At 40.0% G+C, this 26,099-nt stretch overlaps 1 protein-coding gene across 1 annotated transcript in view; it reads right to left on the bottom strand.

Annotated features, from left to right (window-relative positions):
* Positions 1–11,159: 11,159 nt before the first annotated feature.
* Positions 11,160–26,099, bottom strand: part of NPEPPS (aminopeptidase puromycin sensitive) — a 101,561-nt gene continuing 86,621 nt past the window's right edge. The window contains exons 17-23 of the mRNA XM_072747388.1: positions 25,329–25,548; positions 20,616–20,758; positions 20,134–20,190; positions 16,703–16,810; positions 16,054–16,209; positions 15,709–15,756; positions 11,160–12,818 (exon numbers count right to left, since the gene is read on the bottom strand). Of these exons, the coding sequence (XP_072603489.1) occupies positions 12,666–12,818; positions 15,709–15,756; positions 16,054–16,209; positions 16,703–16,810; positions 20,134–20,190; positions 20,616–20,758; positions 25,329–25,548 (885 nt within the window). The 3' untranslated portion in view covers positions 11,160–12,665. The remainder of the gene's footprint in view (positions 12,819–15,708; positions 15,757–16,053; positions 16,210–16,702; positions 16,811–20,133; positions 20,191–20,615; positions 20,759–25,328; positions 25,549–26,099) is intronic.

Here is a 26,099-nt window from a genome sequence, read left to right as displayed (position 1 = left end):
TTAGCTAATTAATTAATTAATCTATCCATCCCATGTTGAGTTATTTTTATTAGGGCAAGTGTGTATATGTAACTTATTTCCCTTGCAAGCTTGACTGCCTGGTGCAGTGTCTTCTCTCCGTCTACATGGGCTGCTTCTGGGGGCCTGGTCACAGTGTTGCCACCATAGGTGGGGCAAGTCACCTTCCTTCCCGGTGGGGGCACAGCTGCAGTGTTGGGACCACCAGGTGGGATTTCCTCCTGCAGGCGCGTCACCTCTGGCTCCCAGCTCTCCTGCACCTTCTTCCACCCCTCTCTCAGCAAAGTAGCCAAGATACCTCACCTTCTGGGGGTGAGGGTGGGGGGTGGGGTTGGAGGATGCCAGTCACCCAAGCACTACTCAGGAACCTTGTGGGACTCAATCCTGGACCCTAAGATCACTCCGCGAGCCAAAGGCAGACACCCAACTGCTGAGCCACCCAGGCAACCCTCAAATGTGACTTTAAAAAAAAAAAAATTTTTTTTTTTTATATGATAGTCACACACACACAGAGAGAGAGGCAGAGACATAGGCAGAGGGAGAAGCAGGCTCCATGCGCCGGGAGCCCGACGTGGGATTCGATCCCAGGTCTCCAGGATCGCGCCCTGGGCCAAAGGCAGGCGCTAAACTGCTGCGCCACCCAGGGATCCCTCAAATGTGACTTTTTAAAAAGATTTTATTTATTTATTCATGAGAGACACATAGAGAGAGGCAGAGACATAGGCAGAGGGAGAAGCAGGCTCTCCATGAGGAGCCCGATGCGGGACCTGATCCCAGGACCCTGGGATCACGACCTGAACTGAAGGCAGACACTCAACTGCCGAGCCACCCAGGTGTCCCCCAAGTGTGAGTTTTTAAAAACTGGCATTTAAGGGACGCCTGGGTGGCTCAGCGGTTGAGTGTCTGCCTTTGGCTCAGGGTGTGTTCCTAGGGTCCAGGATCGAGTCCTGCATCGGGCTCCTTGTCGGGGGAGGGGCCCTGCCTCTCCTTCTTTCTGTGTCTCTCATGAATAAACAAATGAAATATATTTAAAAACTTGGCATTTAAATTTTCAGAAAGATTTTAAAAAGCATTATGTAGGTCAAAGAGAAAAGACAAGTCTGCAACCTTTGGTGTATTGTGCTGTGGAGCACTTATGGTAGTCAGTTACCTCCAGGGAAGAGTTGTGTCTGGTTTGTCCAGCCAGAGCTGGGAAGAGGTTTGTGGTAATGGGGCCTCAGCGCCTGTAGAAGCTCTGCCCTTCTGCACCTGGGTAATAGTTACTATGTTTCAGGAAGGGAAGAAATGGCCCAAAATGAACCATTAAGTCCCCTGTGGTGGTATATCAGTGCTGGGCACATTGGAGAAGTGACCCCAGGCTTTGCATCCATCCTGAGGTTTTGCTGTACCTACTTTGCAGAAGTGTCATAGGAATAAAATGTCACAGATTTGGAAAGGTGTTGAAATTTTCCTAAAATGTAACACAGGTGCTAAGTGGGATGATTATTGCCATGCTCAGAGGAGTATGATGTGTTTTAATGGTAGCAGTTCCTACAGAAGCTTACCTAGGAGATGCTGGACCCAAGCTCTGATTAGAAGAGGCCAGGGTGTCTGAGTGGTTCTGCTCTGGTGGGTTTGAGGAAGCAGAATGCTGATCTTTTCTGGAAGTGGTGTTGGGAGTTGGTATGGAGTTGGGAAATACACATGGCCATAAATGGTGTGATCCTGCTCCAAACAACTGAGCTCATCCCTGGGCTTCATGAACCCCACGCTGGAAATTTCGACCGAAATAAACTTCTGACCTTTCCATCAGTTCCCTGAGGAAGTCAGGGTTTTATGGACTATTTCATCTTCCCACTTGGGGGGGGGGGGGGTTGACTATTCTATTACTGAAGAAGGCGGCCCAGCATATTATTACTACTACAGATATTATGTCAGTAGTTCTCCTATAGTGCTAAAGATTTTTCACTTGTATTCTCATTTTGTTCCTTGGTGACTCTGTGAGGGAGTATTATTATTCTCATTGTACATATGCAGAAACTCATGGTTTCCTGTTGTCCTTTACCTAAAGTATGGAATCTTTTTCCCTTTTTCTTTTCTTTCTTCTTTTTCGTTCTTCTTTCTTCTTTCTTCTTTCTTTCTTTCTTTCTTTCTTTCTTTCTTTCTTTCTTTCTTTCTTTCTTTCTTTCTTTCTTTCTTCTTTTTCTTTCTTCCTTTCTTTTCTTCTTTTTCTTTCTTTCTTTTTTTCTATCTTTTTTCTTAAAGTAATCTCTATGCCCAACATGGAGCTCGAACTCATGACTCTGAGATCAAGAGCCGCACACTCTACTGATGGAGCCAGCCAGGCACCCCAGTGTGGAATCTTTAATGTGGTCGGACTCCCTCCCTAGTTTGGCCCAGGCCTACCTCTCCAGATTTCTCTTCCACCACCTTTCCAAGAGTTCTTTTTGTTTCAGCTATTCTGGATTTCTTTTGGTTCCTTAAATAGGTCAGGTTCTTTTTAGCCACAGGCCCATTACATATGCTATTTTTTCTGCCTAGAACACTGTTCCCTCTCCTTTTTGCCTGGCTAGCAACTCCTCATCTTCTAGGCCCCCGTTTAACATCATTTTTTTCTTTTTTAATAATTTTTTTAAAGATTGTATTTATTTGACAGAAAGAGCGTAAGCAGGGGGAGAGGGCAGAGGAGAGAGAGAAGCAGGATCCTCACTAAACAGGGAGCCCAATGCAGGGCTCTATCCCAGGTCCCCAGGATCATGACCTGAGCCAAAGGCAGACACTTAACCAACTGAGCCACCCTGGCGCCCCTAACATCATATCATTTTTTCATGGGAGACTTTCCTGAGGACATTCCTAGTAATGTCCCCTTATGTCACCCTGTACTTCCTGTTCCAAAGACTCATCACACTTAGTACTTTCACTGTTTCTTGTTCTTGCTAGATTGTAAGCTCTATGAGGCAGAGACCAAATTTGCCTTATTAGATTCTGTAGCCTCAGTGCCTAGTACAATATCGTTTTGAACTGAAAGCTTTTGTAACCGCTGCCTGATGTCTGGATTCCATAGCCATGGAAATAATGGATCGGAATCTTGCCTTGATTATTGCCCTGCAGTCCAGTTCCATTGGGCTTTTCTGACAGGCTTTTTCTGCTATTTCAATAACCAATTTCACTAATATTTCAGGGTATTTCATCATTCCTTTGAGTAGGGATCAAAATGCACACCTCCCTTGAGGCACTTGGGTGGCTAAGTTGGTTGAGCATCTGACTCTTGATCTCAGCTCAGGTCATGGTCTCAGTATCATGGCTTCAAGCCCTGCATTGGGCTCCATGCTGGGTGTGGAGCCTACTTAAAAAAAAAGCGTATCTCCCACATCACATAGCAGGTTGTTAGGTTAGAACACAGTACCACTGTATTATTTGATAATTACTAGAAAAGGCTGGTGCTGTTCTCACCTCTTGTGTTGTTTCCATGATGCTCACGTACCTCTGAGAAGCCCCTGCCCACCATCGTATTTGGGGTGGGCAACTGTGGATCACCAGATGATAGGGAGATTTAAAGGTACCCAGATTGTTCCTCTCTCAGGTGTCACCTTGGTTTGGTGCACACTCGAGTCGTTTATAGATGGATGGCACATTTATTTGTTGGAAGCAGTGAGGCACAGTCAAATTAATGGTGCAAGCGCAAGAGTGGAAGTAACACAGTTGCTCAGGCTCACGAGGCAGGCATTCAGCAGGTAAGCAGGGCCCAGTGGGAGGAACTCATGGCCTCATTTCAACAACTGCAGCGAGCTAAAGTCCCTGTTGGTTGCAATCTGTGAGAAGGGCACTTGTTTCTTCTTTTCCTCCCCTGCCCCCCAAGCCAGTTACATCTGTCCTCAACAAAGCTGTGAAACCCATCACTATATAACTTCCTAAATCCAGTTAATGGTGATAACCAAAATTTGTAACTAAACACCCAGGCGGCAGTGGATAGGGTTGCAAATGTTAGTTCCAAATATAGTGCAGTTCATATCTCCAGTGAGGAAAGAACACCGAGTGAATTCATGAACCACTTAAACTAATTGAGCTAGGAGCTTAAAGCCACATTCCTCAAATGGGTGCATTCCACAAAACTGGCATTTAGCATTAGGCAGTCAGGCTGGAAAATACTCAGGAATCAGTGAATCTAAACAAGGAAGAAATGCTTCTCAAGGTACGCATTTGCCAACTGTTCATTTGTTCTCAAGTCATCTCTGGTGATTAGCCTCATGACTTCGAGCATAACATCACGGGTCACAGGTCTGAGTCCAGCACACTTAGCTTCCTAAGGAAAAGGCTGAAAATGCATCCCCCAGGTTACAAAGGAGAACATGCAAAAGGAGCACAGGCTGTCTTCATTATTAAAAGAATTAAATGCAGGCACCTGGGTGGCTCAGTGGTTGAGTGTCTGCCTTCAGCTCAGGTCATGATCCCAGAGTCTCAGGATGGAGTCCCACGTCTGGCTCCCTGCTCTGTAGGGAGTCCCTCTGCACCCCCCTTGCTCATGCTCATGTTCTTGCTCTCTCTCTCAAATAAATATGTTTAAAAATTTTTTTAAAGGTCTTATTTGTTCATGAGAGACAGACAGAGAGAGAGAGAGGCAGAGACTTAGACAGAGGGAGAAGCCGGGAGCCCAATGTGGGACTCGATCCCAGGACTCCAGAATCATGTCCTGGGCCAAAAGGAGGCGCTAAACTGCTGAGCCACCCAGAGGTCCCCTAAATTTTTTTTAAAATAAGAATAATTAAATGCATAAAGTAGAGTGTAAAAAATAGCTAGAAGAATATTTCCCAAACTCATCTGTAATCAGGACTGCCTTTGGGATGCAGGTTTATAAGAAGAGGTAGTCATTTTTTTTCCTTCAAAATTTATTTTTTCTTTTCTTTCTAAAAAGATTTTATTTATTTATTCATGAGAGACACAGAGAGAGAGAGGCAGAGACAGGCAGAGGGAGAAGCAGACTCCATGCAAGGAGCCCGATGTGGGACTTGATCCCGGAACTCCAAGATCACGTTCTGGGCCAAAGGCAGGCGCTAAACCGCTGAGCCACCCAGGGATCCCCTTTCCTTCAAAATTTAGAAAATGAGTATGTATTACATTTGTAAACAAAATTTTAAGTGGATAGGAGTTAGTGATACAATGTTCTTAGATGAAGAGCAATGTTACAGTGAGGCTGGTAAAGAGGAACATCTATTATGTAACTATTTTCTACCATAAACAAAAAATACACTTGCATACACTTCATGTAGAACAGGGTGGTTCAACAGAACTTTCTCCAATGATTGAATATGATGTATACCTGTGCTGCCCAATACAGTTGGCCACTAGCCATATGTGGCTAATGAACACTTGAAATGTAAAACTTAATTTTTAGCTTATTTGAATTTAAACATAGTAGTTACATATGGTTAGAGGTTACTGTACTTGGACACATAGTTCTAGAACCTTCCATTTGCTGGGATGAATAGTGTCAGCAGGGGCAGGAATAACAGACCAGATTTGGTAGTCAAGAGAGCTTGATTAAGTCATGTCTTCACAAAGCTCATGTGTATACTCTATTACTGTTAGAAGAGTGAAGAAACTCTAAATGGCCAAAGCTATCTCAAGAAAGAACAAAGCTGAAGGCATCCTGATTTCAAATTATATTACAAAGCTATGAAAATTAAAACAATACGGTATTGGCATAAAAACAGACACACAGATCAATGAAACAAAATAAAGAGCCCAGGGATCCTTGGTGGCTCAGCGGTTTGGCGCCTGCCTTTGGCCCAGGGCGCGATCCTGGAGTCCCAGGATCGAGTCCCACATCGGGCTCCCGGCATGGAGCCTGCTTCTCCCTCCTCCTGTGTCTCTGCCTCTCTATCATAAATAAATAAATAAATAAATAAATAAATAAATAAATAAATAGATAGATAGATAGATAGATAAATGACACAAAATAAAGAGCCCAGAAATAAACCCATTTATATATGGTCAATTTATAACAAAGGAGTGAAGAATATACAATAGGGCAAGGACAGTCTGTTCAATAAACAGTTTTGGGAAAATGGTAAGCCACATGCAAAAGAATGAAATTTGATGACTTTCACCATACACCAAAATTAGCTCAAAGTGGATTAAAGACTTCTTAAAGGTATAACACCTGAAACCATAAAATCAGAAGAAAACATAGTTGGCATAGGTCCTGGCAATGTTTTTTTTTTAACCCAACACCAAAAGCAAAAGCAAGAAAAGCAAAAATAAATAAGTGGGACTACGTCATATTAAAAAGCTTCTGTACAGCAAAGGAAACCAAAAAAAACAAAAAGGCAAACTTTACGGAATGGAAGAAAATATCTGCAAATCATGTATTGATAAGGGGCTAATATCCAAAATATATAAAGAACTCATACAAATCAATAGCAAAAAGCACCTCACAAATAATCTAATTAAAAATGGGAACAAGATCTGAATAGATATTTTTCCAAAGACATGCAGATGGCCAACAGGCCCATGAAATGATGCTCAACATCATTAATCATCAGTAAAATACAATCAAAACCACATTGAGCTTTCACTTTACACCTGTCAGGATGCCTAGTATCAAAAAGACAAGAAATAACAAGTGTTGGTGAGGGTGTGGAGAAAATTGAACCCTTGTGCACTGTTGGGAATATAAATTGGTACACCCACTATGGAAAACAGTATGGAAGTTCTTCAAAAAATTACAAATAGAACAACCATATGATCTAACAATTCCTCTTTTGGTTATTTATCTGAAGAAAATGAAAATATTAACTCCAAAAGATATGTGCACCCCCGTATTCATTGCAGCATTATTTACAACTGCCAAGATATAGAAACAACCTGTGTCCATCAATGGATGGGTGAATAAATAGTAGTGTGTACACACACACACACACACACAGAACATTACTCAGCTATAAAAAAGAATGAAATCTTGCCATTTGTGACAACATGGATGGACCTCAAAGGTATTATGCTAAGTAAAATTAAGTCAGATTGAGAAAGACAAATACTGAGTGATTCCTCTTAAATGTGAAATCTTGGGATCCCTGGGTGGCGCAGCGGTTTAGCGCCTGCCTTTGGCTCAGGGCGCGATCCTGGAGACCCGGGATCCAATCCCATGTCAGGCTCCCGGTGCATGGAGCCTGCTTCTCCCTCTGCCTCTGTTTCTGCCCCCCTCTCTCTCTGTGACTATCGTAAATAAATAAAAATTTAAAAAAAGTGAAATCTTAAAAAAACAAAACAAAACAAAAAAAAACAAGCTCACTGATACAGAGAACAGATTGGTGGTTGCCAGAAGCCCCAAAGGGTGGTGGTGAAGGGAGTAGAAAAAAAGAAAAGGAACAAAGTGAGAGAAGGTATTTAACGCATTGGCATTAACTTCATCCTACCACAACCCTCTATATTCCCTAGACCTTTCAGTGCTCTATTCATAGAAGAGGGAACTGACCTACTAAGAAAGCAACAATTGGGGTGTCTGGGTGGCTCAGCCAGTTAAGTATCCAACTCTTGCTATCAACTCAGGCCCTGATCTCAGGGTCATGAGATTGAACCCGTGTCAGGCTCCACACTCAGTAGGGAGTCTGCTTGAGAAGCTCTCTCCCTCTGCCCCTCCTGCTCATGCTCTCTAAAACAAATGAATCTTTTTAAAAAAGTAATAATCATCTCATTCATGTCAACTTCTTTAAATGTCTTGTACTTTTTGTTTTTATTAAAAGATTTAAAAAAAATAAAAATAAAAAAATAAAAGATTTTATTTATTTATTCATGAGGGAGACAGAGAGAGAGGGAGGCAGAAACACAGGCAGAGGGAGAAGCAGGTTCCATGCAGGGAGCCTGACATGGGACTCGATCCCAGGTCTCCAGGATCACACCCCGGGCGGAAGGCAGGCGCCAAACCGCTGAGCCACCCAGGGATTCCCTGTATTTTTTCTTATAAAAAAAAGTTCTATGTTCTCCTATTAAACCATTAGACCATTAAACCTATTAGCCATTCAGTATAGTTTTCTTCTTAACTTCATTTGTAGAAGTATAAATAATAGGACATTAAAAAGAGAATATCCAGGGCAGCCCCGGTGGCGCAGCGCCACCTGCAGCCCAGGGTGTGATCCTGGAGACCTGGGATCAAGTCCAATGTCAGGCTCCCTGCAAGGAGCCTGCTCCTCCCTCTGCCTGTGTCTCTGCCTCTCTCCCCCTCTCCCTCCCTCTCTCTCTCTGTTTCTATGAATAAATAAAATTTTTTTTTAAAAAAGACAATATCCATAAGATTAGCATACATAATACAAAGTAATCAACCCCTAATAGAGTGGGATGAAATTGCAGTGTAATGTAACATCCCTGCACAATTTATCAAATTAGTGATAAAGGTTAGGCAGCCTTGGTGGCTCAGCGGTTTAGCGTCGCCTTCAGCCCAGGGCATGATCCTGAAGACCTGGGATGGAGTCCCACATCAGGCTTCCTGCATGGAGCCTGCTTCTTCCTCTGCCTGTGTCTCTGCCTCTCTGTGTGTGTCTCTCATGAATAAATAAAATCTAAAACAAAAACAAAAACAAAAAGATAAAGGTTAAGATTGGTTGAGGGTGGAGGGAATGGCAGGTGTCTCAGAGAACCATACTGGTATGGTCAAACTATGGCAAGATTTATTTATTTTTTCTTTCTGGTAGTCATTTTAATTGGTGTATAGCATGTCTGCTGTCAGCCGCTGGCAACTTCCCTAAGAAAGCATAGATTAATAGTATGTTTCTCTTCTGTTGCTAATTCTAGCCCAATGTTGGAACCTGAAGTTCAATGGTGAAAGAAAGCTACAGCTGCCAAATACCAGCAGTGGAACTGCAGGGGCCACCAGACTTGTTTTTGTTTTTGCAAGTGGCACTAACAACCCAATAAACTTTCCTTCCTCTGACCCTGCCATCTATCATATTTGCCATCATATGTACTGGTGGAAAAACCAGTCCTCTGATTTGGTTTCTGAGGGAAAGCAGTTGCTTGGCCTAATGTTTTATTAACATCAGGGTCTCCTATCTCATACTTGTGCTTGAAACCAAACACCTTGACCAGTCCGTGTCCATCAGGGTGGTATAAGAAGGCACAGTCCATCTTGGGTAAGTTTTTGTATTATCACAAAAGAGAAGACACTCTTTTAAAAAATTAAACAACAACTCTGAGGCCTAAAGCCAGTATGTAGTGAGAGATTTATTATCCAGTCAAAAATGAGGCTATCTCTAAGTGTAGGTTTAGTGCTAAAAATAGATTACCAAAAGCTTGTTTTTTAATTTCTGCCCTGCTAGGAAAAATAATCACTAACCCTACAAATGTGGCCCCAAATCTTTCTGATTATATTCTAGGGCCTGTTTGGGTAAAAGAATTGAAAAAATTATTTAAAGCTACAGAACTCTCATACCCCTTAAATGGCACACTACAGAGATACATTCTTTACAATTAATTTCCAGGGGCTCCTTGCTTCCTGAAACCCATTCTTAGAAACTGTAAGTCTAAGAATTCATCCACTGCATAGTATTCTGAAAAGCTTTACTGCTTCCCATTAATAAAAAATAATATAAAATTTTCTATAGGAAATATCAACACATCCATCTTTTTTTTTTTCTTGAAAATAAATTTTAGGTAGGTTCTATGCAGAGCTTGAACTCATGACCCTGAGATTAAGAATCGCATGCTTTACTGACTGAACCAGCCAGGTACCCCACATTTGTCTTTCTTTCCAACTTTCGGATTTCTACTAAAAATTTTAACCAAGCTTTAGGGTTAAAGGAAAATCATTCAATATCTTTAAAACTGTTGCCTGGATTCAGTCTGACTGTATGATCTTCTAATTGTGGAGACATGCTAATTGGCAAGAAGAACACAAGTTTCAGGGCCAGTGAGCTTGGGTTGACCACTGGTTTTAAGTTATTTGTTGTAGAACTTCACCTAAATTTTTGAGCCTGCTGTCTCATCTGTAAAATGAGAGTATTACCTGGTAGGGAGCTATTTGGAAAACAGACAATAAATTAAAACATCTGACACCAAAAAGGTTGAATTAAGACCTTCAGAGACCCAACTCATTGGACTCCAGTGCCAGAATCAGTCAAGACATCTGTAGAAAAGACAGAACACATTCGAATTGGGTAACTTGAGGAAGGTTTGATAAAGGGACTATGTACAAAAACATGGACAGAGTTTGGGGTGGGGGAGAGGCAACAAGGAATAATGGAGTAATCCAGAGCTAGTAAGGGAATAGTCCTTTCCATCCCTAGATTTGAAGAGGCAAAGTGAAGGAGCTAGAAGCTCAAGGGGGCTGCTTAATGGGAGATGTGGTCGATGTGGTCTTTGGTAGAAGGACACAGAAAACCAGTGTTTTCTGGCGATGTCACCGGGCGATGACAAAACCTGGGGAATGTGCCTTTTGAGCTTGAAGGTATTACTGATTGAATCAACACAACCCATGAAGTCAGAGGACAAAGGAGCAGTTAATGCAGTCCATATGGGCCAACTGCTCCTAGGGCACAGAACAGGATGGAGAGCAGCTCTGAAGGGGACACTGAAGATCTCCTGTACAACCTCTGCCCCAGCATAATTCAAACTACTAAACACAAAACTTGCATGGATGCTGAAACTGAAATACCTTCTAGAACTTCTAATTATAAACTTGTGAGTTTTTTTTTTAATGTTTTTTATTTTAAGAAAGATCCACACCCAACATGGGGCTTGAACTCAGGACCCAGAGATCAAAAGTCACACAATCCAGCCAGGTACCTTTTGAGTTCTTTAATAAAGCAGATTTTTCCCCCTCCATCTTTCTGGTGTCCCTCCTTTGCTGGTGCTTTAAGCTCATGCCTAGATGGCGTCCACCAGTGCTGAGAGTGGTTCCTGGACAGGAAAGCCTCAAAAATGAGTACTGGTAAGTCTCAAGTTAACTCCTGAATCCTGACTCTAAGGATCTCTAAGAGATTTCTGAGCATCCAGAATGAATTTAGAAGGAATATTTTTCTGTTTAGGTATTAATCATTAAGGAATTCAGAAACTGGATTTTCTTAAGACTCAAAAAAATCCCACGGTGGTAAAATTTCTTATAATTCTAGTAAATGGAAGAAAAATTTATAGTTTCTTATTAAAGAGAATAAAAGAAATCAGGACATCAATTTCACATTGACATTTTTATTAACGCCAACTGTTTTTTAATTATTATTTTTTTAAAACAATAGCACAAAAATGTTTCAAGGAAGCAGTCTCACAATCTGATGACCTTCTGAAATACAGTTAAGCCACACCAAATATGAAATACCTGTTAATAACACAAAACAAATATTTTTTAAAAGAAAAATAAAAAGAAGAGGAAAAAGAAAGAAAAGGAAAAAAAAGGTCGGGCTGAGGAAAGCAATGAGGTGTAGAGTTAAAACTCACTGGATCAGGTAGGCCAGGCTTGTTAGTAGGATACTCTGTTAAAGCAAAGAGTGGCACACACAGGCTGTGGTCTTTGCTGCTCTATCCAGTCACCACTACTACACGGCCCTGCAGTGGTTGCCACTGGCTTCTCACATGTCCACGATGAAGCAGGAGAAACCAGTGTTGATACTGTCACGAAGAGGTTTAACCATTGGCCTGTCGGATGACTAAAACCTTTTTTTTATTTTTTATTTTTTTTAAAAAGCAGAATAATTCCTTCAGGACAGCCTGGCTGAAAACCCTTTCGTTTCTATGTCTCACCTATCTGCATCTCAGGGTTCTTAAAAGTTATCTTAAAAAAGAAAGAAAAAATAATGTATATCAGTTTCTCTTATTTAATGTGGCTATAAAAGATGTTTCCTTATTATTACTTTATCTCTAAGAAGGACACCGGGGGTGGAGGTTGGGGGTGGAACTAAGAGGAGGAAAAAACCCAGACCAGGATAGGTTTGGTTTGTTTTTTTAACATTTTTTTCTTTTTGGCCAGGGGTGGGTATCACACAGAAGGGAAGGCATGGAGAATTACGATCCTTGGTTCAGATTGAGTTACGCAGGAAAATACATCTTCCTGATCAGTCCCCATGCCAAAAAAAAAAAAAAGAGGACAAAAAAAAAAAAAAAATAAAACAAAACAAAAATCCCCAGGGGGGGAAAAAAAAAAAGAAAAAACAACCCCAAAACCAAAAAACACTTGGATTTATGCACAGACTCTATGTTATACCAGCTATCAGCCTTTCACGTTTAACCATTCCCAGCAATGGACACTACCCTTGGCTTGTAGGCTGCTTGCAGAACCCACTTCACAAAAAAATCTTCTTCACCCAGAAGCCTCTAGTTTCCTTTTGGTAGGTTATAAAAACAGAACATCTGTCATGAACAGGAGAGTGTTAAATACTTTTAACCACTGACAAGGCTTTGGGAAGTTTCACAGTTTCGTTATGCTCTATTTTATTACTATCATATTTACATTTTTTATTTTTTATTTTATTTTTATTTTTTTTGCTGAATTGCTGATTTTCCTTTTTTCAATAGAATTTAATTCTGGAGTGTGAGCAGGAACCAGTTAACTACATTCATTGTCCAACCCCCACTGGTTTGAAAGAAGACTCCAAATTCTCGGCATGTGAATCAGCTGTTCGGTAGCCCCACCTTATTCCCCCCCACAGCCAAGCAGCAGAACCGCAGTGGTGGCGCCTAAGGGCTCACGCTGTAGGTGGTGAGGCCTTTCGCTGAAGGAGGTACTGGTGAATGCTCTCAGCATCTCGCTTTAGCCAAGCAGCATTCAGCAGGATATTTTCACAACACTGCTGGATGGTGCGTTCAGCTGAAGGAGCCGGATGACTCTCGAAGAAAGCCTGTTATAAAACAGCCCAGAATGCAGGATCATTACTAGCAATAGTAAGGATGTAATAATATCACAGGTCATGAAAAAACACTCTTCTGTAAGGGATTCAAAAGCTTCAATCAGGGATCTCTGGGTGGCGCAGCAGTTTGGCGCCTGCCTTTGGCCCAAGGCCTGATCCTGGAGACCCAGGATCGAATCCCACGTTGGGCTCCCAGTGCATGGAGCCTGCTTCTCCCTCTGCCTATGTCTCTGCCTCTCTCTCTCTCTCTCTGTGACTATCATAAAAAAAAAATTGCTTCAATCATGAAAATATACCACTGCCATTCTAAGGCTAAAAGAAAACAAGCAGCTCCTTGGACCTGAATACAGGGATTCTTCTCCAAATATATGCTTAAAATGGAAACAAAAGTTGTTTTTTTTTTTTTGAAACAAAAGTTAATAAAGAGATAGAATCTATCGCCTTTCTTTTAGATTGATTCATCATTAGTAGTTAGTGTAGGTTTTGGAATTAGGCTTGGGATCAAATCTAGGCTCAATCATGTATTAGCCTATGACTTTGAGTAAATTAACTGCTCCATTTTCTCATTTATGAGAAAATATTTACTCCAGAAGATTTAAGAGAAACCTACACAAACTGTTAACATAATAGTTGGTAGGCAGAGTCCTTAAAGACTCAAAACACATTCAGGCTGCTTCTAATAGAGATTAATTTGTGAAGGATGATAAAACTAGAAAGGTCTGATTGCTGCTCCAGAGACTCACATTTTTCATACAATAAAACTATTTTCTAATGAAGTATACCACATTTCACAGAAAACAAAGCAACTCTTGGGGCACCTGGGTGGCTCAGTTGGTTAAGTGTCTGACTCTTGATTTAGGTTCAAGTCACAATCTTGGGATTCTGGGATCAAGTCCTGAGTTGGGTTCCATGCTCAGTGGGGAGTGAGCTTGAGATTCTATTTTCTCACTTTGCCCCTCCTCCTATACACTGTCTCACTCTCTCTCTGAAATAAATAAAATCTAAAAAAATGAAAACAAAGCAGCTTTTAAACACCAACCAGCAAAAGGATGGGGGGTCTTTACTTTGAACTAGTCATCACAGGTGTAAAAGTGAGAATGACTAATTCATCAGATTAATTAAGTCTGTAACTTTTAGAAATCAATAACCTTATTTTATTCACAAAGATGACAATGGCTCCTGCTCCAAGGCTCCTTAGAGCCTGAGTAAGATACAGGACTTCCCCTCATTCCATCTCAACAAATAGCACTACTATTTACATAATAAGAAACCTGGGAATTAGGGAATTATCCTCCACTCTTTCTTCTTCCTCTGCCAGGTATGTTCACAACACAGAGTAAATATTTGTTGAATTAAAGATTAACAAAATCAAGCCCCTGGATTTCATTACTCCATTTCCCTCAAGCTACTTTATCATTCTTGCTTGAAGAGTTAGCATCAACATCTATCTTCCCTTCCCCATTCCACACTGCAGCCAGACTGAAATTTTTATCATACAAATCACATTAACTCCTCACTGTTTATAAGTAATTCAAGGGTTTTCCACTATTAGGAAAGTTTTGTTTTGTTTTGTTTTGTTTTAAGATTTTATTTATTTATTCATCAGAGACAGAGAGGCAGATACACAGGCAGAGGGAGAAGCAGGCTCCTCTCAGACAACCTGATGCAGGACTCAATCCCAGGACCCCAGGATCATGTCCCAAGCCAAAGGTAGATGCTCAACCACTGAGCCACCCAGGTGTCCCATGTTAGGAAAGTTTTAATATGGATTACTAGGCCCTCCATAGTCTGGCCTCTACCTATCTAACCAGCCTCAGCTTGGCCACTCACTGCCCTTTCCGTCCAAACCCAATATATATACTTCTCCTTCAGAGTATGTATATCCTTTACGATAAAGGAACTGTTTGCATAATATACGATGTAAACTAAATGAAGGCAGAGATCAAGTCTTTCACTGTTTTCTCAAGATCTGAAATCTTTTTTTTTAAGATTTATTTATTTATTTATTTATTGAGAGAATGAAAGAAAGGCAGAGACACAGGCAGAGGGAGAAGCAGGCTCCATGCAGGGAGCCCAACGTGGGACTGGATCCTGGGACTCCAGGATCATGCCCTGGGCCGAAGGCAGACACTCAACCGCTGAGCCACCCAGGCATCCCAAGATCTGAAATCTTAAAATCTTATTCCTAGCAATGGTTTGCAGAGTGAATGAAGTAACACTATAGCTCTCAGAACTTCCAAATTCACACCTCATAACCCCATTGCCTCCAAGGTGAAGGTGAAAGTGACACTTCAAAAGTACTTCCCAATTAAATGCAACGGAAGGCTTAAAGTTAAGATGGTCCTAATCAGTGTAGATTTGTTCCTCAAATGCTGAACTTTATCACATAATTATTATCCTTTGTAAAGGCTAAGAGTCCCTACGTAGCACCTGGTCTCCCTGTGCATATGACAGACCTATGAAGGTTATTAGAAAGGAAACAAGAATCATTATCAAGGACCTACTATTCTGTTCCAGTCCCACTATGTTAGTTACTTTAAATAACAATTTTATTATCATCCCATTTTATGGATGAGGAGACACAGGGAGCTCACAGAGGTTAAAAACTTGCTTGAAGTCACATAGTTAACATAGGGTAGGGCACAGAATCCTATTCATATCAACTGATTCCAAGGTCCACGTTCTTTCAACCATATTTCGATGCCCTCAAAGATGACTCCAAACCCATATTCTTCAAGCATTAAAGACACAACCCTGTCTTTTTCCAAGCAAAAACAAGGATTAATACAACATTAGCCCAACACTGTATGATTACAATTTGGTTCATTAGTGTTTTTACTTACTAGCTTGAAAAATAAAAAGTAAACAGCACTTTGCTTACCTTAACTTCTCCAGCCATTTTATCAACTGCAAATCCCTCAACTGATAGCTGAAAAAACAACGGTGTATAGTAAATGCAAAAGAGGCTAGGAATTAAATTCCATTTACTCTAAAAATGAATCATTCTATTCTCTCCCAACTTTAGAATATTCTAGAGGATGCAGGATGGGTGATGGATAAGCCCTTTAATAAAGCTAATAACTATTTAAAGAAACCTTTTCTTTTTTTTAAAAAAAAAGAAACTCTTAAACAGCAAAGAATGTAATCTATAAGCCTAGTGAGTCATGGATGTCTCTAAATAACATCCATGATAAACCAGCTATTCAAAATAAAAATCTTCACATACCTTTATTAGTCTGGATATTAAGAATCCTCCCTGGTATCGATTATAAAGTTCTTCCCAGTTGTCTTTTATAAATTTCCAAGCAGCCTTCCTTCCATGCTTGCTGCCTCCAGCTACTCCACCAATTACCGATACAGTGTCCTGTGGACGTACCTCTTCCTAAAAATAGAAAGAGAACTAAAAGTCTACTTGTATTCAAAACATCTTCTGATACAAGAAAGAGCAGATGCTTTTGAGGTACCCAAGCAATTACACTGAAGACCCTCATTCTCTGTTTTAGGAATGACTAGCACCAGAAGCTTCCAGCAAAGAGGCAAATGTTTCACCTAAAGACCAGCCAAACTGAGAATGAAGCACTGAGAGAAGTATAAACAGGCTGCTCAATAGATACTTGCTTGGGTTCCTACTGGGTAAAGAAAGGAAGAGACAAAGTAGTTACAGGGATAAATAGCCTTTCCAGTTTATTTCTGCTTCCAAGTATTCTGATTCTTAACATTAGAGGGAGATAGGTCAGTAACAGAAGCCCATTTCATTTTCCCCAGATGAAGAGGAAGCCTTAGTTTAAGGTTAAAGCAGATCAAGAAGACACTGAATCAAAGACAGTTGCCACAGATCAGTGGCACCTCCATAAGCAGTTTTCATTGTGACTTACTGAAAGTGCAAACGTGAGGACTTTCTGAATCAATTCAGGTGAAAGAGTAGCCCCAAGGACTCTTTCAATTCGGTTTTTCTCTTCTTGCATATCTGCTTGTTTGTGGAGCTACAGTGAAAAAATAAGGATAGAGACACAGTTAACTCTCCCCTAGAAGTTATGCAAATGCTTATGTGAGCTTTTCCCTCAATAAGGTGATACTTTTGCTCTATGTTCTCACTGGCTGTGATTGCAGAGTATGAAATTAACAAAATATAATAACTATTCAAGATGTTCAGGCAGGCATTATAGTTGTCATATGCCATTACAGTACGTCACTAAATGTAAGTGATGTGAATGGCTTGTCATCAGTTCTGAGCAGTTTAACATCAAGATCTGACGGGTATGATGTCTGCCTAATGTTCTATGTTAGATGAACAAACTAATCATCACTAATATCACTGAAGGTCATCAACTTAATTTCTAATAGTAAAAAATAAATGTTAATATTAATTCATTCAGTGGGATTCATTAATCCCATCTGATCAGTGGGATTCTGTATCATCACATTTTTAAATCAGCACATGCCAAATGCAGAAAATGAGGAAAACAGAGAAGCATAAAGAAAAAACTAAATTATTATGAGAGGTACATTGCCAAATTGGAAATAAGATCATCTTATATCTGCTGTTTTGTGACCTTTAAAAAATTTTTAAATTACAGGTAAGTTTTATTTTCTTTCTACTTTTCTAGTCTCTAAATCTTCCGTAATGAATATATCAAGTCTTTTTTTTTAATCATCAGAAGCAAAACATTATACATTTAAAAATTAGAATTAGAAGGGAATATGAGATACCTTTCTAAGACAACTTAATCTATAGACTCTCTTGACCTTTTGTCCCACTGAAGATTTTACACTGACCAGTGTCTGTAGACCCCATCACAGGTCCCAGTTTCCTCTTATTTCCTTTGGACTCTTTTGAGAAGCAGTGAAGTAAAATGAATAGGAAATCAGGAGACTTGGGTTTTCTAGTCCCAGTTTTGCCTCTAACTAGCTGTGTGATCTTGAATAAGTCCTTAACCTCTCCAGATCTCCGTTTCCCCATCTGTAAAATGAGTGGGGTGGACAGATAACTTCTAAGGTCCTTTTCAGCTCCAATATTCAAGGTCTGAACTCCGGCTTTCAGGAAGCATGGTTCTCCCTGAGGAGAACCTGTTACACTAGTCCACTAGATGGCACCATAACACTATGTTCCAAATATACTTTGAAATACAGGTTATTATTATTTTTTTATCCTGCCTCATTATTCCTAAATTACCGATAGAAAACAATCCTCCTCATCTCCATCAACTGGTTCCTTGAAGAAATCTAATTTGGCCTTCATTAGAGCTCTTCCTTTAGTAAAGCAGAATTAGTAAAGCCAACTCACTTGTGTTAAATAGATGCAAACACTTATTAAATATACATACTAGTGTAAGTTCTTTAATGTATGCCAGGACATGAAAATGTCAAGGTTATTTGTCACAAGAATTCCAGAACCTCTACCTGTTCCATAGTTTGATGGAAAAGGCAAAACCCACAAATACTGATTTCATATGAATGATTTACATTGCACAGGTTCATAGAATATTAAGAATGAGAAGGGACTTCAATGTCATTTAATTGAAAGGTAAAACCAAAGTATAATTTTTATATTATTAGAAAGGAAAATCTTGTACAAGATCAGTAGTTAAAGAGGTACATTTTGAGTTTCTTAAAGTTTATATTTTTCAAAATATTCTAATCATTTAAATATGTTTAAAACTAATAAATTAGAAATTATATTTGCAATTCTGATCCACTTGAGATTAGAAAAGTATTCTTTTTTTTTTCTTTTAAAGATTTTATTTATTTGAGAGAGAGAGAGATAATGAGAGAGCCAGTGGAGAGATCAGGAGCAGGGGGAAGGGGCACGGGACTTGATCCTGGGACCCTGGGACCATGACCTGAGCCAAAGGCAGATGCTTAACCAACTGAACAACCCAGGCACCCCAGAAAAGTGTTCTTAATACATTAAAGATGAAAGTAAAGAACATCCCATCCCATTTTTGTTCTGTTTGTTACCCCCTTAAACACAGGTCTTTAAATGAATGGGCTTTATAGGTTTGACAGATAATTTAGGTATCTAGGTACATTTTGCAAATTTTAGTTGATGGTAATAGATTCAGCTCCCTTCATCTCTGATGCAACTAGAATAGTCAAGTGATTTCTTAGATTGGTAACTACATGGGCAGGGGGACTGGCGACAGCACTTGTTCCATAGCATTAGTATCAGAGATGATTATTAATTAATTAACTAATTTATTTATTTATTTATTTAAGATTTTATTTATTTGAGAGAGAGAGAGAGAGTGAGGGAGCATGCATGAGTCAGGAGGAGGGGCAGAGGGAAAAGCAGACTCCTTAATGAGCAGGGAGCCCAACGTGGGACTTGATTCCAGTACCCTGGGATCAGACCTGAGCTGAAGGCAGCTGCTTAACTGACTGAGCCACCCAGGTGACCCAGTACTACAGTTTTTTTTTTTTTAATTTTTTTCTTTTATTTATTTTTTAAAAGATTTTTTTAGATTTTTAAAGATTTTATCTATTTATTCTATTTATTCATGAGGTAGAGAGAGGCAGAGACACAGGCAGAGGAAGAAGCAGGCTCCATGCAGGGAGCCTGACATGGGACTCGATCCCAGGTCTCCAGGATCTTGCCCTGGGCTGAAGGCGGCGCTAAACCACTGAGCCACCAGGGCTGCCCTACAGTTTAATTATATGCCAACCACACTGGGAAAACTACAGAGCCAATGCAAGCAGGTCAATTAATTTCTTGTCCATTCATAAAAGGCACTGGCAAAGCTCAAACCCTTGAGACGCCTGATCATTTATCCCCTTTCTAAGTACAGACACAAACCTTTTCTTTAAAATGGGAAGAACCCTAGTAAGTTTACACTGAAGGGAAACATTTTAAGAATGTGTTAATCAAAATGAACACTTCAGTTTTTAGATTTAAGATGCATAAACTTATGAAAGTGAAAATATCAGATAACTTTTGGCATCGTATTGATATAGTATGTATGAACAGACATTTTATATTTCTCCCATAGTTTCTTTTCTTTTTGAGAGAGAGAGAGAGAGAAAGCGAGAGAGAGAATCCTAAGCAGACTCTTGCTGAGCATAGAGCCCAACACAGGGCTCCAACTAACAACCCTGGAATCATGACCGGAGCCAAAAATCAAGAGTCAGATGTTTAACCGACTGAGCCACCCAGGTGCCCCTCCCATAGTTTCTTAGTATTTGCCTGTCTGCAATACGCATATCTGCATGTATTTCTTTTGCTCAGCATTTTAACCACCTAAAGCTCATAATCTCTGTGTCAATCCAAGTTCAATAGGAGAAAATGGGAGCCCTTTCCAAATTTACTCACCTTTAGCATAATGTCTAAGGTAGTGCCATCACCATGCTTCAAAACGGTCAGATAGACCTACAAGAGAATACACGAACAAAAAAGAAGGCATCTGATGAAATGTATCTTGTTTCAAATAGTCTAATGTTAAGAACAGACAGAAAGCTATGTGTGGATATTACATACAAATTGTGGCAAAGAGCTTAGAGCCCACATTGAAAACCAGAAAGGTAGATGGCATGTAGTAAGTAACAGCAGCACACATCACCTCTCTCAGGGAAATGTGCACTGATGATCACCTTTCAGCACCAGAGTGTGGTCTGAAAAACTTTAAACAAATGAGAAGCTGGCTACAAACTTAAACAGCAGATATTAAATCAGAGTCAGACAAGATTTGTGGGTCAGTACTTAGGTCATTTTTGGTTACCATTAAATACATTTCACACTATACATAGAATGATGCAGTCACTTAGAAATCAAGGTTATTTATCATGAAAACCTACAGGACTCCTCAGGTCAGCGGAGAGAATCTGTTTCCCTTCTACATGGTCCTTAAACCGACGACGGGCTTCTTCTAACGTTGCCTTATGTCCTGCTTTTCCTAGTTTGCCCAGAACCAAGCCCCTCAGGAGTGCATCTAGATGACCTGATCAAGAAGTAAAAGAGACACGAAACTGCTTAAAAATCCTGTTTTCACAAATATACCACCTGGCTATTTTATAACTGTGTTATACCATGTCTACATTTTTTTGAAAAAGATTTATTTAATCATGAGAGACACAGAGAGGCACAGGCAGAGGAAGAAGCAGGGTCCATGCAAGGAACCTGACGTGGGACTTGACCTTGGGCCTCCAGGATCACACCCCAGGCCGAAGGCGGCGCCAAACCGCTGAGCCACCCAGGATGCCCCATGTCTACCATCTTGAACAAACACAATCAATTACCTTAGTACTTGAGAGAACACCTGATTTACATTATTCAAGTCATAAGAGTGAAGTGCTAAACAGACTAGATAAGCAAATAAATTTGCTGGCTTTGTCTATAATTGCCAACTACCTGAATTTGTCAAATGTTCACTACATCCAGGTAATTACACTGCTAAGGATTATATGTGAAAGAAACAGGTTTAGATCATGCAGTTTTGACCCAAGATTCAGAGAATACATACAGAACTAGTATGCTATGTATAATAAACTGAGATCTCAGATTTTAAAAATCAACCTCTGATGGATCTATTTACTCCAAAGATGCATAAATACACAATAAGCACACAAAGACATGTTCAAGATTGGTCATTAGGGAAATGCAAATCAAAGCCACAATGAGATGCCACTTCATAACCACTAGATGACTGAAAAAGGCAGACAACAACAAGCATTGTCAAAGATGTGGAGAAATTAGAACCCTCATACGTTGCTGGTGGAAATGTAAAATGTTGGGGCCCCTTTGAAAAACAACCTGGCAATTCCTAAAGAGGTTAATAATAGAGTTATCGTATGATCCAGCAATTCCGCTCTTAGGTATATACCCCAAAGAAATGAAAACTATGTCCACACAAAAACTTGTATACATTATGTTCATAGCAGCATTCACAATTATCAAAACGTAGAAACCATCCAAACATCCATCAAGTGATGAATACACAAAATGTGGCATATCCATACCAGAGAATATTATTCAGGTAAAAAGAAATGCAGTACTGATATACATTGCAACATGGATGAACCTTGGAAACATTCTGCTAAGTGAAAAACTGAGACACAAAAAGCTACATGGGGTAGGAGTCCACTGATATGAAATGCCCAGAGTAGAAAGCAGATTAGTGGTTGCCAGGGATGGAGGCTGCCAGGGAATGGGGAGTGACTACCAATGGATATGGAGTTTCTTTTGAGGCTAAAGAAATTGTGCTGGAATTAGACGGTGGTGATGGTTGTGCAACCTTGTGAACAAAACAAAAAAGACTGAGTTATATACTTTTAAAAGGTCCATTTTATGATCTATTGATTATATCTAAAAAAAAAGTAAACAAGAAATGATGGATTGCAATACCAAAATGGACAGATGAGTCGCGGTATATTCATACAATGAATACCACTATGCTGTAAAAAGGAATGAACACCTGAATGTATCTCAAGCACATTAAATTGATCAAGGGAAGCTAGATGTAAGAAAAAATATATCTATCAGGATTCCATTTATATAAAGCTCTAGAAAGGGTAATATTAATCTAGGGTGAAAGAAGGCAGAACAGTGTTTGCCTGCAGGGGATGGGTCGGGGGTACCTGAGTGGCAGGGACTGATTGGGAAGGGGCCCTGAGGCAACCTCCTTCGGTGTATGCATTTTTCAAAAGTTGCTAAACTATAACATTTAAATTGTTCATTTTGCTACACTTAAATCATAACTCAGTAAAAGTTTAAGAAAACCACAGGAAATCAATAGATAACACAATAGGACATTAGTGAAGAACCAAATTATAATTCTGGCTCGGGTACTGACTTGCTATGTGATGCAAGGCAATGTTTTGTTATTTTGCTGTTTGACTTTTCCATCTATAAAACTAGAAAACTAAAGATATTCTCCCTATTTAATAAAGGGTTTTTTGAGCCCAAAAATTTTTACATATTATCACCATGAAAAGAAGTACAACATCTAGTGTTTGCCTGTATCTGTCTCCACATATCCCCTCCTGTCCTGTTTCTAGGGATCTGTGCTCCTGTCTACAGCCAACTCCTGACTCCTCTTGGTCACTTGGCCATTGCTCTAACAATTACTCTCCCCTCTTTCACATCACGAATTTTTCTATTACTACTCCATCACTGTCATCAGCACAAAAACATGTTATAAAATCTCCCACTTTAGGTGCCTGGGTGGCTCAGTCAGTTAAACATCTGTCTGCCTTTGGCTCGGGTCATGATCTTAGGGTCCACATCAAGTTCTCTGCTTAGCAGGGTCTGCTCCTCCCTCTCACTCTCCCTTTGTACTCTCTCTCTCTCTCTCAAATAAATAAAATCAATCTAAAAAAAAAAAAAGCCCTTTTCACTTTATTAAAAAAAAAAAAAAGCCTCCACTGACCCCTCTCTCTCCAGACTGTCCCCTTTTCAGCAAAACTCCTTTAAAAACTTGTTCCCCTATAGTCTGGAGACTCACAACTGTTCTCCACCACTCCACAAAATCAGCCAATGTAATCATCAATTCTCCTTCATCTTGCCTGACTCAGAGCAGCATCTGTCATGGTGAATAACTCCTGCTGCATTGCTTCTTAAGACATTGGGGACATCTTCTCCCTCCTGACTCTCCACCTCACTGGTCAGTGTTCCCTGCTGATCCTTCCTCTTCCATCCAATCTCCAAATCCTAGTCTAGTCTAGGACCTAGTCCTCAGACCTTTCTTCTCTCCACCTGCATTCAGACCCTATGTGATCTCATTCAGTCTCATGGCTGCAAATACCATCTACACATTAGCAGGATTTATTCAGCCTAGACCTCTAGGCATGATACTTTCCACCTGGATGTCTAAAAGGACCTCAAATTTCACATGTCTATAACCCAACTCCTGACTCCCTCTGCCCCCCAGCCTGCTTCTATGGCAGTCTTCCCCATTCCTGTATATGACAAATTCACTCCTCCAGTCTTCAGGCCAGAATGTGGTGGCTCCTCTTACTCCACCACACTCAGTCCCACCACTCAATAGTTCAATTCTACCTTCAAAACACATGCTAAATTTATCACCTAGTTGCAAGCCGCAATTAGTGCCTCAATTGGATTATTGAAACAGCTTTGTAACTTGTCTCTCTGCTCTTCTTGTCTCCCCACTCCAGTTTGGTTTTCACACAGCTGAGTACATCCAGTCATGTTCTTCTGCTTAACTCTCAAATTTGTTTCTCACACCAGTAACTATGAAAATCCAAAATGTTGTACTAGGTCCCATAGGTCCTACAGGAGCTGAACTGCTTCCCACTCCCTGTCTCCCTCACTTACTCTGTCCTGACCTAACTAGCTAGTTGTTATTCCTTGAACAACCCAAGCATTCTTTTGCACTGGCTGCTGTCTGTCTGGACCATTTCCCTTTAGGTAGCCTTACAGCTCTCTCTCACAAGTCTCTGTTTATGCTCATATATCACCTCATCACGAGTGACTGCTGCCCTGACCACTCTTGATGAGCTATAGGCCTACTCCTCTTTGCCTACCTTACCTAACTACATTTTTCTTCATGATGGCTGTTGCCACCTAAAATATCATATATTTAATAGTTTGCTGTGTCTCCCACTAGAATGTAAGCCACACAGGGCAATGCTTTCTTCACTGCTGTACCACTAGGTCCCAGCATAGTACCTGGTATTTATTAGATGCATAAATATTTGTTGAATCAATGAAGGGAAAACATAGAGCTCTAGGTAATTGTTTCTTTTTTTAAATATCATTTTGGCTTCTTTTTTTTTTTTAAGATTTATTTATTTATTCATTCAGAGAGAGAGCGAAGAGAGAGACAGAGACACAGGCAGAGGGAGAAGCAGGCTCCATGCAGGAAGCCTGATGTGGGACTCGATCCCGGGTCTCCAGGATCACACCCCGAGCTGTAGGCGGCGCTAAACCGCTGCGCCACGGGGGCTGCCTAGTTTCTGTTTTTCTTATTGCAAAGACTTCCTCCTAGATCAAGAATGCTCAGGAGGAAATACCATCTTTAGTTATTTGCAGATGATAGAAAATAATTATATATAAAGCCTTAAAATCACCATTCCTAACATTTATATGACAGCAAAAGAGTAAATATATGATTACAGAAGTAATCAGAGGAAAGAACACATGTAGAAAGGAAATAACTTCCTTAGTTCAGGTACTGTCTCTCAGTATCTTTACAAGTTGTACATATAAGGTGCCTGGTATTTATGGTAATAATAAATAAAATAAGCCAAAATTCCCTTTAGCTTTTCTTAATTATAGATGGGCCTTTGGAAGTGTGTACAAGATTTTTTCCACCATTTTTTGTTGTTTATAAATCATATTTAGCAGTGAATACACATAACCACAACTGTTTCAATGTTGTGACCCATGTAACTTTACCAGTAAACTTAAAAGGCCTAAGATTTAATTTCTAGCGAGCTGAATATTTAGTAACATCCAGCAGATACAAAGATGTTACTGATACTCTTAACCACAACTGAGTTAAAAAGGACCAATTTCTCATCAATTCTTTCCCCATTCAGTACATCCATTACCTTCTCCGGGTTTGGGGTCCCAGCCCAGTCTCTCCCCTATAGGTGAAAAGACATCTTTCACAAACTCCTGGATTTCCTCATAGAAGTCTGTGTGGGACAAGAGAGTTGAGAGAATCCCCAGGTTACAGCTCAGGTCGCTCCATACAGTATAATTGGGCTCATTCACAAAAGCCTCCATGACTTTTAGAACCTCTACAGTGCTAATGATTCCAGCTCGAGCCTGGGATAGGAAAAAACATAAATTAATCTAGTCTTCAAACAAAAACAAAACAAAACAAAACAAAACCACAAGCATGCATTTTCAGCATTATCTACTGCTAGTTACTCATCTCTTTCATTTAAAGGAAATGAAACTATATAAATTCAGGAAAATTATTAGAATAAAAATCCTATCACGACAACATTCCTTATTTACTTTTTCCCTATTTATAAAAGAGGCACGTAAAAAAGTACAGTTTGGTGACAGATGGTAGCTATACTTGTGAGCACAGCATGATGTACAGACTTGTGGAATCACTATGCTGTACACCTGGAAACTAATGTAACATTGTGTGTCAACTATACTTCAATGAGAAAGAAAGAAAAAAGAAAGAAGAAAGAGAAAGAAAGAAAGAAAGAAAAAAAAAAAAAGAAAGAAGAAAGAGAAAGAAAGAAAAGAAAGAAAAGAGAAAGAAAAGAAAAAAAAATAGCTTCCTATTTCTATCCAGTTTCTGGGGCCTTCTGGGGCCTTTTATTTTTAAAATCCTTATACTTTCAGAAAAGATGCAAACA

This window comes from Vulpes vulpes, chromosome 2, assembly GCF_048418805.1.
Source record: "Vulpes vulpes isolate BD-2025 chromosome 2, VulVul3, whole genome shotgun sequence".
Lineage (NCBI taxonomy): Eukaryota > Metazoa > Chordata > Mammalia > Carnivora > Canidae > Vulpes > Vulpes vulpes.
This window is presented reverse-complemented; position numbering and strand designations above follow the sequence as displayed.